The sequence below is a fragment of the Ornithorhynchus anatinus genome, chromosome 19, assembly GCF_004115215.2.
Source record: "Ornithorhynchus anatinus isolate Pmale09 chromosome 19, mOrnAna1.pri.v4, whole genome shotgun sequence".
NCBI lineage: Eukaryota > Metazoa > Chordata > Mammalia > Monotremata > Ornithorhynchidae > Ornithorhynchus > Ornithorhynchus anatinus.
The window spans coordinates 1,497,581-1,514,411 of NC_041746.1; the positions used below are offsets into that span (position 1 = coordinate 1,497,581).

General features: G+C 56.9%; 1 protein-coding gene across 3 annotated transcripts in view; it reads right to left on the bottom strand.

Moving 5' to 3' along the window:
* NID1 (nidogen 1) overlaps positions 1-16,831 on the bottom strand; it is a 37,559-nt gene that overhangs the window by 12,849 nt on the left and 7,879 nt on the right. Inside the window, exons 3-12 of one of the 3 annotated variants that reach the window (XM_029047262.1) lie at positions 16,066-16,295; positions 14,880-15,277; positions 13,769-13,918; positions 12,433-12,684; positions 11,725-11,925; positions 11,317-11,565; positions 10,430-10,573; positions 9,421-9,549; positions 6,157-6,300; positions 4,030-4,152 (exon numbers count right to left, since the gene is read on the bottom strand). In XM_029047262.1, coding sequence (XP_028903095.1) covers positions 4,030-4,152; positions 6,157-6,300; positions 9,421-9,549; positions 10,430-10,573; positions 11,317-11,565; positions 11,725-11,925; positions 12,433-12,684; positions 13,769-13,918; positions 14,880-15,277; positions 16,066-16,295 — 2,020 coding nt within the window. Of the gene's footprint in view, positions 1-4,029; positions 4,153-6,156; positions 6,307-9,420; positions 9,550-10,429; positions 10,574-11,316; positions 11,566-11,724; positions 11,926-12,432; positions 12,685-13,768; positions 13,919-14,879; positions 15,278-16,065; positions 16,296-16,831 lie in introns of all 3 variants that reach the window. The other 2 variants (XM_029047261.1, XM_029047263.1) reach the window with 2 other exon arrangements.

The following is a 16,831-nucleotide window of genomic DNA, read 5'->3' on the forward strand; positions in this document are numbered from 1 at the left end:
GGGAACGCCCCAAATTCAGAGAGCGGCACGACGAGCAGAATATCCCACCCGCAGTATTAGTTTTTTTAAATAAAAAACTGGGTGGTGATGAGGTAGCCTCCACCAGCTGCAGTTCGGAGATTCGCTTGTACTTGCTTACATTGTTTATTAAGCACTTACACTGGGCCAAGAACCAGGCTGAGTGAAAAATAGTCAGATGTAAAGGGATTTGTTTCTACGATTTATTTGGATTAAGGAAAGTTTGCACGGGAGGTATTCCTCCGCCCCTCCCTATTCTGGAATACTGGAATCCTCAGAGATGTTTGTTTTCAGTGGATTCTCATGTTAGACCGTAAGGGCAAGCAGGGTTTTCCACGAAGAGCTTGAAGCCGGGCCTCAGGAGTCCTGGGTTCTAGTCCCAGCCCTGGTATTCGCCTGCTGAAGGACCTGGGGCAAGTCACCTAACTTTTTTGAGCCCATTTTTTCATCTGTAAAAATGAGATTTTTAATTTTTTTAAAGATATCTTTCTCCCTGACTTAGCCTGAATCCCCTGTGGGACAGGGACTAGGTCTGATCTGATTACCTTCTATCCATCCTGATGCTTAATACAGGCCTGGCCCATAGGAAGAGCTTAATAAATACTACGATTATGACTACATGGATCTTTGACTTTTTGTAGCACCATGAGGGTAAAGGCTCATCAGAAGAAGGGGGTGCAAGAGCCCGGAAGGGAGAGACAGGTGATTCTGGGGCACCCCTTTCTCATCTCCTGGAGTCCCGGGCCTGACTGTATGTACCCCAGTGCTCAGAACAACCTGACACTGACAAAGAAACAGAAACACACTGGATTCCAAACAGAATCAGTCTATTAGCATGAAAAGAATGCTCACCCCAAATGAAGAGCAGCCAGTTGGCCTTGGAGGTGGCTTTGGAGAACGAGGCAAATTTGGTAATAAAACTTTTAACGGGCTGGGGGGCTGGCGCCTCGTCCGCCCACAGCCGATCCAAACCCGGACTCCATCTCTATCGGGCACCGGGACCTCAGAGAAGCCGTCCGCTGGCTGTCCTTCCCGACACGCCGGTCTTACGGTTAGGGTTAGACCATCCAGTACTACTGAGTTTCCTCTCTAGATCCCTAACTTCCCCTCTAGTGAGTCATTACAGACCGCTTATCTGTGGATTTGTCCAAGCATTCTCCAACGCGCAACTCCATGGGAACCCTATTCTGCATATTTTCCACCCGGCGGGTGAAAAGCGGTCTCTTTGGGTTTGTTTGGAATCCGCCACCACTGACCTCCAACAAATGGCCTGGTGTTTTGGGATCTGGCAAACAATATCTCTCTGCTCTCCCTGCCCACACCCTTTTTTCCAGGCAAGACTCTCCGCTCTCAATCCTGCCTCGATTAAAGGACGTTTCTTCCGGGTCAGGGAGGCCCCGAAACTCGGAGCCACGGTGAAAACGTCTTCTAACTCCCATGTAACGGTTAGCTTGAGGCTGAACTGATGTAAAACGGGGAGGGGAGGGGAAGAAGTCAAAAATCTCTCTTCACTTGGTATTTCGAAGCCCACCGGTGACGCCCGGCTAACCACAGACAAATAACATCCAGGCCTCTGGTGAAACTCCCAGAGGACTGGGCGTCCAGCTGGAACTCGTCCTGGCCAATTTAGGGAGGGAAAACTCAAGCGCCGAAGCAGGAGACGAGTTAGGCTGGGGAAACTGGGCGCCCCTGAGAGGTCGGCGGGGTCAGAGTCAACATGCTTTGAGGCTCTGCTCCACAGCCGTGGCTTAGTGGAAGGAGCCTGGGCCTGGGTGTCAGAAGGACCTGAGTTCTAATCCCAGCTCTGCCCTATGCCTGCTCTCTGACCTTGCACGAGTCTCTTATCTTTTCTGGGCCTCAGTTACCTCAACTTTACACTGGGAATTACGAGTGGGAGCCACATGTGGGAGAGGGACTTTGTCCGACCCGATGACCTTGAATTTACCCCTGTCTTAGAACAGTGCTTGGCACACAGAGCTTAACGAGTACCATTATTGTTAAATAATACTAATAAACCCTGATTTCTGACTCCGTAGGTTCATCTGCTATACTCACCCTCCTGTAGACACCACCAAAGGCCACAGCTGTGGGCTAGAAGATTTGGTCCCCTGGGGGTTCAGGAGATCCACCAGCCCCCCTCACTTACCACTGGACTCTTTCAGTGCTTCCTATGTGCCAGGTACTATACTAAGCGCCAGGGTAGATACGAGCTAATCAGGTTGGACACAATCGATGGTCCATATGGGGCTCACAGTCTTAATCCCCATTCTTACAGAAGAGGTGACTGAGGCCCGGAGAAGTGAACTGACTCGCCCGCAGTCCCACAGCGGACAGATGGTGGCCGGGATTAGAACCCAGGTCTTTCTGACTCCCCAAACTGGGCTCTATCCACTAGGGAATGCTGCTTCTCATTCTGTATCCACTAGCCAACCCTTTCAGTCACTCTCTTGTTTTCTTTTTAACTGGGTTTACCCTCTCGTCTGCTCCTCGTCGGATGATCCAGGCCCAGCCCGGCCTAATTTGCCGTCTATCGAAGTGTTTGGTCCAGTGCTCTGCGCCCAGGACGCGCTCAATACATACCATTCATTGAGGTGCTATGAAGGTCTGTGAGGGCAGAACACACGATGTGCTCTGAGAGGGGAAGACCTCGGAAGGAGAAATCACTAAGGGAGGAAAATGGCCGACTGTAGAAAACGGGACAGTACCGCTGGAAAGGCAGAGGCGTGGAAGGATAAGGCGTGACGGTGGTTCGTATCCTATCAGATGGAAGCCTATCTGGATGACCGGAGGTGATCCTTCCGCTCTCTCAATCCCTCCATTTTGGGAGTCATCCTCTCTCTCTTGCTCCCTTCTTTTGTTTCACAAACAAATGAACTTTCCCCCTTCAGGCTCCTTTCCACTCCAATTTCCCAACCTCCCAGCTCCTCCCCTTTCCTCCTCTCCACAAACGCCACCCACTTCCTGTCCTCTCCGCTCGCTCGGAGGGTCCTTCAGCTCCTGGCCCTGGTGGTCCCGGCCCCTCCCTCTGTCACGCTCTTTGATCCCCAAGACCCTCCCTTCATCCCAGCTAGGGGAGGGGGCTCCGCATGGCAGAAACGGGCCGTTCCCTCTTTCCTGGGTGAGACCTTCCCTTTATCCAGCCCCCTCCCTCTGGTCGAAGACCCCAGCAGCTGGAGTCCAACAGACACGAGTGTATACATTATGGTATTTGTTAAACCCTTACTATGTGCCGGAGTGGGCCCTCTCTCCTCTGAGATGTCCCGGGAAGTCCAGAGTGAACAGATCAAATATCCCCCTGTAGCTGGATAGCTCACTGTGGGCTGGGAACAGGTCTACCAACTCTGTTACACTGTACGAGAGAAACGCTTGGCTTAGTGGATAGAGCATGGGCCTGGCAGTCAAAAAGACCTGGGTTTTAATCCCGGCTCCTCCGCTTGCCTGCTGGGTGACCTTGGGCAAGTCACTTAGCTTCTCTGTGCCTCAGTTCCCTCATCCGTAAAGTGGGGATAAAGACCGTGAGTCCTATGTGGGACAGTTACTGTGTCCAACCTGATGATCTTCTATTTATCCCAGCACTTAATACAGTGCCTGGCACATAGTAAGTCCTGAACAGATACCATTCAAAAAATGTAAAAGCCCTAATACAGTGCTCTGCACAGGGTAAATGCTCAGTAAATACGATCGATTGATCGATCAGGGAGAGGATGGGCTCTGGCGGGGGCTAGGAAGAGACCATTTTGGCCCCACTGGATCTCGTCAGAGAGCTGGGCGAGGCTCAGAATCGAGCTCTCTGAACCCGCAGTTGTGGACAGGGAATGCGTCTGTTTATTGTTGTATTGTACTCTCCCAAGCGCTCGGTACAGTGCTCCGCACATAGTAAGCGCTCAATAAATACGACTGAATGAATGAACTGAGTGAACAGTCTCGTGCGCAGGCGTTCTCGGCCGGTGGCACCCGGTCCCGCCGCAGCTCTTTCTCCGGGGAGCCGCGCGGGGGACCCCGAAACCCTACCTCCTGGCACGCAGCGGAAGCCGTCCCCGGCGTAGCCGGCCTGGCATCGGCAGGTGAAGGAGCCGGGGGTGTTGTGGCACGACGCATCTGGGTGGCACGGGCGCTGCTGGCATTCGTCCACGTCTGCAAGACACACCGGGCCGGGGATGAGATTCTGGCTCCGTCGCGAACCGTTGAGGTTATACCACCGATTGGTCGATGGATCGTTAGTCGCACAATGAGCTCGTTAGCCTGCACTTGGGTCAGATGTCCCTTCCTGAATGACATCGACCGCATGAGCCGGAACCTTGACCGACTAATTCTAATAAGCAGTTCAGGCTTTGGACGGATGGACAATCTTGGTCGATTGGTCCCTTTGGGGAGGAAGTCTAGAATTACCTACCGAGTGATTACATATTTAAGTCTTTGACATATAGTAATTGCTTACCAAATCCCATTTAATATTAATACACATACACATAAACACCATTTAATATATATATTTTAAACGGTATTTGTTAAGCGCTTATTACGTGTCAAACACCGTTCTAAGCACTGGGATGTTATTCTTTACTTACGGCATTTATTAAGCGCTTACTATGTGCCAGGCACTGTTCTATGCGACATGTTAATCAGATTGGCCGCAGCCCCTTTAACAACAATGAGAGTATTTGTTAAGCACTTACTATGCGTCAAGCATTGTTCTAAACACTGGGGTAGATACAAGCTAATCAGATGGGACCCAATCCCCGTCCCACATGGGGCTCACACTCTTAATCCCCATTTTATAGATGAGGCAACTGAGGCCCAGAGAGGTGAAATGACTTGCCCGAGGTCACACGGCAGGAAAGTGGTAGACTCAGGATTAGAAGCTGGGTCCTCTGACTCCCGGGTGCGGGTTCTACCCACTGGGCCACGTTGCTCCTTGTTCTCTCCTCCCGGCTGCCATTTACGCAATTCTATGCGACCTAACCATTGGTATACAAGCTCTTATGGATTCTTACCCTATTATTTAGGTCTTATCCCCGCCTGGAAGTTATTTTAGTATCCTCCTCTCCCCCTAGTTGGAAAGCCTTCTGAGGGCAAATACCATTAATAATAACAACGGTAATTGTTAAGTGTTTAGTATGCTCCAAGCACTGAGCTGAGTGTTGATACAGATACAAGACAAGCAGATCAGAAACAGTCCCTGTCCCACGTGGAACTCACTGTCTAAGAGGGAGGGAGAAGGGGTTTTGAATCCTTATTTTTCAGAAGAGGAAACTGAGGCCCACAGAAGTCAACTGACTTGTCCATGGTCAGACAGCAAGTAAGTGGCAGAGTCGACATTAGAACCCAGATCTCCTGCCTCCCAACCCCGTTTTCTTTCTATAGGTTACTTTTGGGGAAAAGGAGATGAAGTTTAGATCCAATTCGCATTAGGTCAGTGATGGACCCGCTAGGTGGTCCTGGTGTGTGCAGGTGTCCGTGTGCACAAGGGAATGTGTCTGTGATAGTGTCACACACACTCTGCACACAGTAAGCGCTCAATAAATATGACCGACAAATGAGACGATGGGGAGATAGAAGGTCGGCTACGGAGTTTGAGGGAGGTGAATAGCCACCGTAGCCAACGTTGGCTGGAGGGATGTAGAAAGCAGTCGGTCTATCTTGTCAGAGACAACGATAAGCTCGAGGAGAAGGATCACACATTCTGATTTTATAAACTCTCAGGACGAAGCCAGACTAAACTTCGGCGTGAGTCATTCCTCGATGTCTACGGTGAGGACAGAGTGACGTCTGCTGCTATTGAGGGCTCAGAGCTAGTCTGTTCTCCGCCCTCGGATCGGACGCGTTCGCCAGAACTGCCGTCTAAGAGTGCCGGACGCCGGGCACGGCAGGGGAGTGTGGATGGCTCGGCCCAAACCATCACAACTATCTCCATCACAACTCGGGCTGCCACGGTCCACCTGCCCCGCCCCTCTTTATAGAGGGCTCCTGAGCCACCCTCACCCAGAAGGCCAGGGGTCAGAGAAGTTGCCCTGCTCTCGTGGGCAGAGACTGTGCCAGGGAGGCTCTCTCGGGGCCACCCATTCCCAAGGGTACTGCTTCACTGGGAGAAGCGCCGTCAATGGTGCGTCAGCACGGAAGAGAAGCGGAGGTACACACCCTCACAGGCCTGTCCGTCTCCGGAGAAGCCAGGCAAGCAGGAGCAGATGTACGTGGAACCACCTGTGTACACGCACTGGGCCCGCTGAGGGATATCGCAGTCATGCAGGCCATTCTCACAGTAGTTTGTAGGGCGCTCGTCATCTGTGGCTTAAGACAGAAGTTCTACTGAACAGGATTTTTCATCTCGCTTCCACCCCGACTCTGGCCTGCTCTCTGACCGCTCAACCCCGTCCAGCTCATAGGCCTAACGGGTCCTGGGGGGGAACGATATTCCGGATGGAAATCGGTGAACCGACAAGCGGGCGGTCCCTTCTCAATCCCCTTTCTCCCATGGGGCCGAGAGCTTGTGGCCCAACTTCATTTATTTGATCGTATTTATCGAGAGCTCATCGTGTGCGGAGCGCTGTACTAACCGCTCGGGAGCATACAACAATAAACAGACACATTCCCTGTCCACATGCGCTTATGATCTAGAGGGATGTTGGCTAGACCTGGCCCTTGACTGGGAGTGGGAACCTATGGCGAACTGTCTCAAGCACACTCGGTCAATCTGTCACGTTCCCGAGCCCTTGACCAGACTCTAAGGCCCGGCAGGAGACCGGAAGAACCGTCCGGCCCTGAGGACTGACCCCGCACGCCACTGCCTAACCCCACCGGTTCCGACGGACCTAAGACAGCTGGATGCAGTTGGGGCGGTTTCCCTGACCCCCGGCCTCCACCGTAGCCCCCCCACCCTTGCTCCCTCTCTGAGTCCCGGTCCCTCCCGCCTTCACACTGCCCTCACGTCAGTCCCCCCCGGCCCGAAAGGAGGAAAGCCAGGTGGTCTCTCCCAAGGTGCGGCCGCAGAGACCTGCGGTCCACCTGCCTGACCTGTGGGTGTCGGCGAGGAAGCCGTGTGAGGGTTGGGGTGTGGGATGGAGCCCCGGTGCGGGTCTCCCCCTTGACAAAAACCTCCCCAAGCGCAGCTCTGCAAGGTGACGAATTCCTTCCCGCTGCCCAGCGGAGCGCAGGACCGGAGTCGGCTGGACGAACGGCAGTCAGGGGGCAGGGATCGCAGAGCGGGCACCCAGCCCCTCCCGACGGATCAGTCCGGCCCAGCCACCAAACCTGGAGAAGTGGCTTGGCCTAGTGGGTAGAGCACTGGCTGGGAGTCAGGGGACCTCGGTTCTAATCCCAGTTCCATCACTTGTCTGCCATGTGACCGTAAGTTCCTTTGCTTCTCTGGGCCTCAGTTCCCTCGTCTGTAAAATGGGGATTAAGACTGTGAGCCCCACGTGGGACAGGGACTGTGTCCAGCCTGAATAGCTTGTACCTAAGTACAGGCCTGGCACATAGTAGGCGCTTAACAAATATCATTAAAAAAACACTCGGCCCGATTGGCAACGGGGGGAATTCTCCCACCAGCGACCGGGACCAAGACCTAACTTTCCTTGCTTCCTTTTTCAGGATCCCACTCTGCGTACCGCTCTGCCAAAACTGTGACCTCAGATTGTCTGAGCCAGAGACGGGGTTTGGGGCCGGTGGGGAGGGGGCGACTCTGAGGACAGTCTTTTCCAGCCCAGCGACTTCAGGAGATAGGCTACAGCAGGACCAGAGTTGTTCAGAGGGGTGGAACGAACCGGAGACTCCCCCACCCGACCCGCGGGGACCCTTCAAGGGGGGGCTGGGGCAGGGCAGGGAGACGGACGATCACAGACTTGTCCTCCCGGGACCAGGAAGGGCCCAAGCCTCACGACCGCAGGGCAACGAGGCCACGTGTCTCTTATCCACGCTCTCGAAAGGACGTTACCCTTGGCCTGAGAGGCAGAGCGGCTTCCCCCCGCCCCGGCCATAATCTGTGTCCGACTCCAGAATTCCTGCGCCCTGCCCCCTTCGGGGGCAACCGGTCAAGGATCACATTTCGCTTCGCACGGAGGGCTGGACGGAGCTCACTCTTTAAACCAAGCACTGCTCGTTCCCCTACTCAATGAGTCTCCAAAAGAGGGGCAGGAAGTGAATCCAAACAGGGGAGTAAGGGCCTCCTTCGCCCCCCCCACCCCCTTCCCCGGGAAGTTGGAAGCGGTTTTGGCAGGATTGAAGCTTGGAAGTCCTTCCGGTAGGTGGAAGTCCTCCTAAGTCCACAGATGTTTGGACTGGCTGAAGGACGAGGCGGTCGCTTCCCCCGGCCCGGCCCTGCCAGACGGGGCAGAGGCGGGCGAAGGACCAGAGCCCCAGCCCCAGGGGAGATGTGGAGACCTAATTCCATCCGTCCCCTTCGCTAGATCTGGTGCAAACTGGTCCCCTGAAACTCCGCGTTTCAATTCCTGACGCCAGAAAGCCCAAACTCACAAGCTGGAAGAGGGAAGGCTCGAGGGAGCTGAGCGTCCTCTCGTTGCTCTCCTTCCTGACCCTCTCCCGCTTGTGAGAATGGAAGCTCTGGGTGTCACTTGTTTGTTTTGTATTTCCCAGGTGCCTGGCCTAACTGGAAAGAGCCTGGGCCTGGGAGGCAGAAGATCGGAGAAGCAGCATGGCCTAACGGGTAGAGCAGGGGGCTGGGAGTCGGAAGATTCTAATCCTGGCTCTGCCACTTGTCTGCTGTGTGACCTTGGGCAAGCGATTTCACTTCTCTGGGCCTCAGTTACCTCACCTAATAAAATGTGAATGGTGACTGTGAGTCCCACATGGGACAGGGACTGTGTCCAACCTGATTTGCTTGTAACCACCCCGGCGTTTAGAACCCCCCTCTTCTAGACTGTGAACCCGTTGTTGGGGAGGGACTGTCTCTATCTGTTGCTGAATTGTACTTTCTAAGTGCTTAGTACAGTGCTCTGCACAAGTAAGCGCTCAATACAACTGAATGAATGAATGCCTGGCACACAATAAATGCTTAACAAATACCATAGTTATTATTATTATTATCGTCTGAGTTCTAATCCTGGCTCTGTCACTTGTCTGCAGTGTGACCTTGGATGGGTCACTTCTCTGGGCCTCGGTTTCCTCATCTGTCAAATGGGGATTGCGACTGTGAGCCCCATGTGGGTTAGGGACTGTGACCGACCCGATTTACTTGTATCAACCCCAGTGCTTAATACGGTGTTCGGCACGAAGAAGCGCTTAAGAAACACCACAATTACTATTAGTTTGTAGCAGCACGCTGCGACTCAGCTACCGGTGCGACTCCCACCCTCCACTTTCTCCATTCGGCTCGGGGAGGCTTTCCCTGCTGGATTTACCGCCGAAGGCCTCGCGAGCGGATTCGGATAGGGAGCTCCGAAGACTCACCCACACACGTACGGCTGTCGTCGGCGAAGCGGTAGCCCTCCAGGCATTCGCAGCGGAAGGTCCCCGGGTAGTTGTGGCAGACGGCATTTCTGCTACAGGCCTCGCTCTGCTCCACGCACTCGTTAATGTCTGAAGGAGGAGAGAGCACCCGTGGCAATCCCCTACACCCTAAGCTCGTTGTGGGCGGGGGGGATGTGTGTCTGTTTATTGTTGTGCTGTCGTCTCCCGGGGGTTTAGGACAGTGCTCCGCACGCAGCAAGCCCTCAATAAATACGATCGAATAAGTACGAACGGACGAACGCTTGCCGAAACGGACGGACCCCGTTGAGTGAGGGTTGCCTTGGGGAGCGGGCCGGCGTGCCCCCTTCGGGGCAGGAGAACCCGGGTGTGCGTGCCCACGTCCCGACAGAGTACACCCAGACCTTCCCTCTGGCAAAGCCGTGCCGCTTTGGGTGAAAGCATTTTAGTCGACAGAAATTGGGCACATCATTCTGCTTCTGGAGGACTCTCCCAATCGCTCAGCGAAGCGCTCCGCATGCCGGAATCGCTCAGTAAATACCGCTGCTTAGGTAGACCCCACAGCCCCACCGTTGGCTCAATTGGCACCGAGGTCCTGAGGTCAGCGGGGTCACCCACGCCAGGGGCTAGGCCGGGGGTGCTCACAACGCTTACTGCCGCTCTTCCCGGTCCCTCTCCGTCCTTCCCACGCCGTGAGGGTGCTCGGAGCGGGAAGGTCCCACGCGCTGACCGAGGTCATAGCGGACTAAAGGGGCATTGTCTCCGCACCCGCTGCTCCAGAGCTCGGACAATGAGCGCTGTTGTGACGGGGAAGATGCCGACGTCCCACCCAGCCCAGAGCCCTCGGCGCTGAACTCCGGGAAAACGGTTCTGGGAAAGGGTCGGGAGTGGGAGGGTACTGCCTCCGGGGCCACCCCCTCACCCACGGGTATCCCAGCTTTCCTCTCTCACGCCAGCCCTCTCCCGGCCCTGGGGGTCACTGTTACCCTACCGTAGCACGTGCGCCCGTCGCCACGGAAGCCCACGGAGCAGTCGCAGGTGAAGCTGTTGTCCGGGCCGGGCCGGCAGGCCGCGTTAGTGTCGCAGCCGTGGGTCCCCGTGTAGCAGGGGTTCCCCCCAGAGTCGGGGGGCCCCTCTGAGCGGGAAGAGACACAGATAAAGTCATCACGGAGCCGGGCTCCCACCCCTCCCGCACCCCAGCTGGGATGACTTTCGACTCACAGCGGGGACACCCACCCCCTTCTGGTCAGCCCAAGGTTCAAGGCTCTCGAGGGGCAGGAGAGCCGGGCGAGGGGGCCGAGGAAAGCGCCCTCACAGCCGAGACTACCCCACGGGGTGATGCCACTCGCCCCTAGGGGCTTTAGTGGGCTGTAAGCTCTTCGTGGGCAGAGAATGCCTGTTACAGTGTTACACTGTATTCCTCCAAGCGGTCTGGACAGTGTTCTCCAAACTGTAAGTGCTCAACAATTACGATCGACTGACCGGAGGAGCGGCGATGGAGAGGAAAGCTATGACACGCACGCAAACCCGACCCCGCCCCCTACCTCGGTCACTACGGACAGGCAGGCCCGGTGGCCGGCTGTCGGCATCCTAAATGCCGGACGGGCCTCGATCCCGAGACGTTGAGACCACTGTCGGCTACGGTCACGTGTCCCAGGGTGCCGTGTGCTGTCCCTCACCTTCCTCCCCTTCTCCCCGGGATGGAGCCCGACGACAGAGAGAGTCAGAAGGCTACACGGCTTAGACCTGGATCCTGGTCCCAGCCCTGCCCCTGGCCTGCTTGGGCGACTTCGGGCGAGTCACGGAACCTCTCGGGGCCTCAGTTTCCTCCCCTGGGGAGATGGGGACGACCTTACTTCCTTCCTCCACGCCACGTACCGTGGATGGGACCGATGGAGTTGCTCAGCGCGTAGCGCAGGATCCGCTCGTCCTGGTTGTACAGGACGAAGACGCTGTCCACGGTCAGCTGCTGGGTGGCGGGCAGGGCCCGCTGAGAGTCCTCGTGGCTGCACTGCTGGAAGGTGATGGTCTGGCGCCACTGGTACGTGGAGGTGTAGGTCTGTGCGCCGCCGCCGTCCCGCTCGGGCTCCGTCACCGTGTACTCCCGCGTGGAGGACGACGTGATCACTGGGAGCGGCGGGGCAGAACCGTCAGGGGACGGGGGAGGACCGAACCCGACCCGGTCAGGGAGGGGCGGGGTAGGGGCAGGACCAGTCAGGGAGGAGCAGGGTGGGGAAAACCCGGTCAGAGCGGCCCACCCCGGCCCAGAACGCCCCCTGCCCTCACCGGAGTCAGAGAAGTGATAGAGCTCGGTGTAGGGCTCGATGTGGACGGTGGAGCCGGACGGGATCTCGGGCACCCGGCCCTCCAGCTCCGTGCTGATGGTCAGGTGGCCGTGCTCGTCGATGCCTTTCAACTGCTGTTTGATCAGCAGCTTCTCCCCCTGCCCGAGGAAAGTCACTTCCGCCTGCCGGGCGAACTCGCCCCCTGGGGACCCAAAATCGGTCTGGTCATCCCCCTCGGCCCCCGGGGCGGGACGGCCGGACAGAGCGGGGTATCTTCCCTCTCTACATCCCGAGATGGTTCTCTCCTTGCCCCCAACCGCCCCCGACCTCGGGGTCTCCAGCATCTGGGTCCCACCCAGGTTAAAGGTAGTGTTGCCTAGTGGTGAGAGAGCACAGCTCGGGGTCGGCGACCCGGGTTCTAGTCTGCTGTGGGAAGCCCGGAGCAAGTCACCATCTCTGTATCTCAGTGGTACCCTACGGGAAATGGGGATAAGCTCTCCGCTCGCTCTCCCTCCCTCCCGGCTAGATTGGGAGCCCCACGTGGGATAGGGCCTTAGCTGAGCAAATAGTGATACCGACGGTACTTCTTGAGCGCTTAATACGTGCCGGGCATATGGGCAGAGGCACCGCGATAACTCTAGGGTTCAGGGCCGCAGGCCCAGGTGCGGTCCGACAGGCCGGCTCGCCCCCGCGGCCCCGAGGACGTTACCGGTGATGCTGAAGCCGTTTTTGAACCCCTGCTGCTCCACGGCAAACATCCAGCCGATGATCCCGCCCAAGGGGGCCAGCGGGAGCAGGGAGGGGCCCAGGGCCTCGGAGACGGTGCTGATGGCCGTGTAGGAGCGGCCGTGGTTCATGACCACGTAGGAGTGCAGGTCCGTGTTGTCCAAGACGAACGGGGTCTGGCGGCTCCCCACGTAGATCGTCCCCTGCACCTTGCCGTTCACCCGCTGCGGAGAGCCTGGCCGGGAAACGCAAGGGGGAAGAGGAAAAGGAGGAGCGGGAGGAAGAAGAAGTCAGCGCCACGGCCCGCCCGGACCCCCTTCTCCAGCCCACCCGAGAAGCGAAGACGCTGGACGACGGGCTCCCGGTGTCTGACTTCTGGGGGGCTCTCCCAAGTGCTCAGGACAGTGCTCTGCACAGAGGAGGAGCTCAATATCCATCAAGCAATCACTCGAAGGTATTTATTGATCAGAGAGCCTTGCGATGATAATAGTAATTACGGTATTTAAGCGTTTACTATGTGTGTGCCAAGCACCGTAGCAAGCGCTGGAGCACTGTACTAAGCACTGGGTACTGGGTTCTTGGGAAAGTTCGATGCAGAAGAACTGGTAGACGGGATCTCCGACCAAGAGTTTCCAGACCACGGGGGAGAAAGACATTCAAATAAAACAAAGTAGGGGAAGTGACGGAGCCTAAGGATTTGTGGGACCAATGACCGATCGGATAACGGGGATCGGGGAGGGCAAGGCTCTTTCCACCCCAACGAGAGATTTTCAGGACTAATCCTCGACCGCAGCCCCAACCGGGACAAGCCCACGACACTCACGGTCTTGGGTCTAAGTAGCAGGAGGCCGAGGAACGTTACCTAGGACACCCCAAGGCATGGCCTAGTGGATACACCAAAGGCCTGGGAGTCAGGAGGACCTGGGTTCTAATCCCAGCTCCGCCACTTGTCTCCTGGGTGACCTTGGGCAAGTCGCTTCATCTCTCTGGGCCTCAGTTCCCTCATCTGTAAAATGGGGATTAAGACTGTGAGTCCCATATGGGACAAGGGACCGTGTCCAACCCGATTATCTTGTATCTACCCCAGAGCTGAGAACAATACCCGGCATATAGTAAGCGCTTAATAAGTACTATCATTACTATCATCATCTTTATTAACTGATCGATTGAGCGGAAGCAGAAGGAATGGGGTCGGCCAACGCGAGAGGCTGTGGCCAGTAGCCCACCGAGACCAGAGGGGTCAGCGCCGCCTCCCCCCGCCAGAGAAGAAGCTTGCGTCGACACCAGGCCGCTCCGAGAGCTATCCCCTCCCGGGTTACCTTCTGCGACACACTGCCTGCCGTTGCCCGTGTACCCCGCCACGCAGCTGCAGCAGAAGCCCGTGGCATAGTCCCGGCAGTCCGCGTGGACGGAGCACTGGTGGCGGTTGTTGGAGCACGTCTGCCGGGAGTCGGTGTTGTAGCTGAAAACTGGTCGGAGACGAGGGACGGGGGAGACCGTGAGTCCCCCCCCCCGACCTCCCACCCCCCGATGCCCCTCCAGCTTCCGAAACCCGGGGTGCGGGGCACGGAGAGAGCCAAACAACGAGCGTTCGCGGGGGTCGGCGGGGTCTTCCCTCGCCACGGCGGTGACCTCTGCCAGACACCGAGGCGACCGGGAAGCGGCGGCCTCCCTCTCCGGGGCCGGGGTGGGGGGAAGGGCACGTCAAGCGCTTGGAAGGAGAACAAGACTCAAACTGAGACATCTGCAAGTTACCACATCTGGTGGCGGAGAAGGGGGTGGTGGAGGGAGGGGGCTCACCCCCAACATCTGGGAAAGAAGAAGCTGGAATACAAAATGTGGGAAGCAGACGGCCGAATCCGCCTAAGAACTCTTGCAGAGACTCGACCGTCCCCAGGGAAATCCAAGAGGACGTAGCACGGCCCGGTGGAAAAAAGCTCGGGGCCGGGACTCTGGAACACCGGGTCTGAAACCCGGGCCCGCCGTGGGACTTCGGACAAGCCGTTTAACCCCTCTGGGCCTCGGTTTCCTTTATCTGTAAAATGGGGATAGGGCGCCCGCGTCTCCCTCCTTCTCGGACGGGGGTCCCGTCATGGGCCAGGGACCGTGTCTGGTCTGATCTTCAAGACTTTGAGCCCGTTGTTGGGTAGGGATTGTCTCTATCTGTTGCCGAATTGTACTTTCCAGGCGCTTAGTACAGTGCTCTGCACACGGTAAGCGCTCAACAAATACCGATGAATGAATGAATCTGATGAAGTGGCATCTTCCCCCGTGCTTTTGCGGGGCCGGATGTCCAGTGAGCTCCATCGTTGTCAACAATCCGAGCTCTTTGCCAGCTCAGGCTACGAGCGCCCCGGGGCACCCCCGCTCCACCCACCGGGCCGCGCCTGTTTCTCCTCCTCCTCCCTCCCAGTCACCGAGAGACCTTACCGATCCCCGTCTCTTCCACTTCATCCACGTCGATGACCTGCGGGGGCTGCTGAGGAAAGCTGCGGGCCTGAAACCGGTAGGCCTGGGTCCAGGCGGTGGACAGCTCGGGGGCCGGGGAGGTGGTGGGGCCCTCGGCCGAGGGTCGCTCCGGACTGGCCGGGGACGGGCTCCATTCTCCGTGCCCCCCGGCGGTGGCGATGTCATCCGGGCTGGGGGTGGGGTTCTCGCCGCCCGGGAACCTCCTGAACCCGATCGTCGCGTCGTAGTCGAATTCGTCCTCGTCCTCGTAGTCGGCGCTGTCCGGCCCGGAGCCGACGTCGGCGGCCACCACGCCGCTGGCCGTGGCCGGGCTCCCGATCTCAAACACCCAGATGCCTTGGCGTCCAGAGTTGCTGCTCCTAAGGAGGGGGCGGCCCTCTCAGAGAGACCCTCCCTCAGGGACCACCCCTCCCGGCGAACGACCTGACCACTCAACCGCCATGCCCCTCCCCGACACTGGGGAACGGCTGCAGAACTGGGGCACAGGGAAGCGGCTTGGTTGAGAAGAAAGCGCCCGCTCCTGGGAGTCAGGAGGACCTGGGTCCTAATCCCGGCCCCGCCACTTGTCTGCTCTGTGACCCTGGGCAGGTCACTTCACTTCTCTGGGCTTCAGTTCCCTCATCTGTAAAATGGGGATTAAGACTGTGAGCCCCAAATGGGACAGGGACTGTGTCCAACCCAATTACCTTTTATCTAACCCAGCGCTTAGAACAGTGCCTGGCTCATACTAGGCACTTAAATACCACAGTTATTATGATGATGATTATTATTCTTTGGGCCTCAGTTTCCCCATCTGTAAAATGGGGACTCGAGACCTGTCTTCCCTCCTACTTAGACTGTGAGCCCTGTGTGGGCAGGGACTGTGTCCACCATGATTCACTTGTATCACAGAGCACCACACAGAACAGCGCTTGACACCTAGTAAGCGCTTAACGAATTCCACCATAATTATCATCATTATTACTAAATCTCTCCCAAAATGTTTCCTACAGCCGCCAGTGGACTGGGGGGAATGATCCGCTCCCATCCTCCACAGACACCAACGGACTATTTGAGACGGTTGCCCACGCCCAAATCCACCAATGGACTAGACCCAGGGCAATCGCTGGGTCCCGGGGACCCCCGGGCAAGAACGGAGAGCGCGTACTTGGCCAGATTCTCGAGCGACTCTCTGTCGTTGGCGAATATGTTGTAGGCGCCGTCGCTCGTCCAGAAGAGGCCAACCTGAGAGCCCTGGCTGAAGCCGACGGTGGCGGAGACCGGGTCCCCCGTGTCCTTCGAGCGGGTGCTGTAGAACTGCAGCCCGTCTTCGGGATAGAGGAACACCGCATAGGAGCTGGAGTCGGAGGACACCAGCACCGCCTGGAAAGTGTTTCTCTGTGAGAAAGAGAGGATTCGTGTCACATTGATTCAAAATGTAAATGGTGGTGGTGTGGCTCAGTGGAAAGAGCCCGGGCTTGGGAGTCAGAGGTCGTGGGTTCTAATCCCGGCTCCGCCACTTGTCAGCCAGGTGACTGTGAGCAAGTCACTTCACTGGGCCTCGGTTACCTCATCTGTCAAATGGGGATGAAGACTGTGAGCCCCATGTGGGACAACCTGATTACCTTGTATCTACCACAGCGCTTAGAACAGGGCCTGGCAAATAGGACGCACTTAACAAATACCATTATTATTATCATCATCATTGTGCTATTTGTTGAGCGCTTACTGTGTGCCAGGCACCGAACTAAGCACGGGGGTGGATGCAAGCAAATCGGGTTGGACGCAGTCCCTGTCCCACGTGGGACTCATTCTCAATCCCCATTTTACAGATAAGGTAACTGAGGCACAGAGAAGTGAAGTGACTTGCCCACGGACACACAGCAAACAACCAGCAGAGCAGCAATTAGAACCCACAACCTTCTGACGCCCAG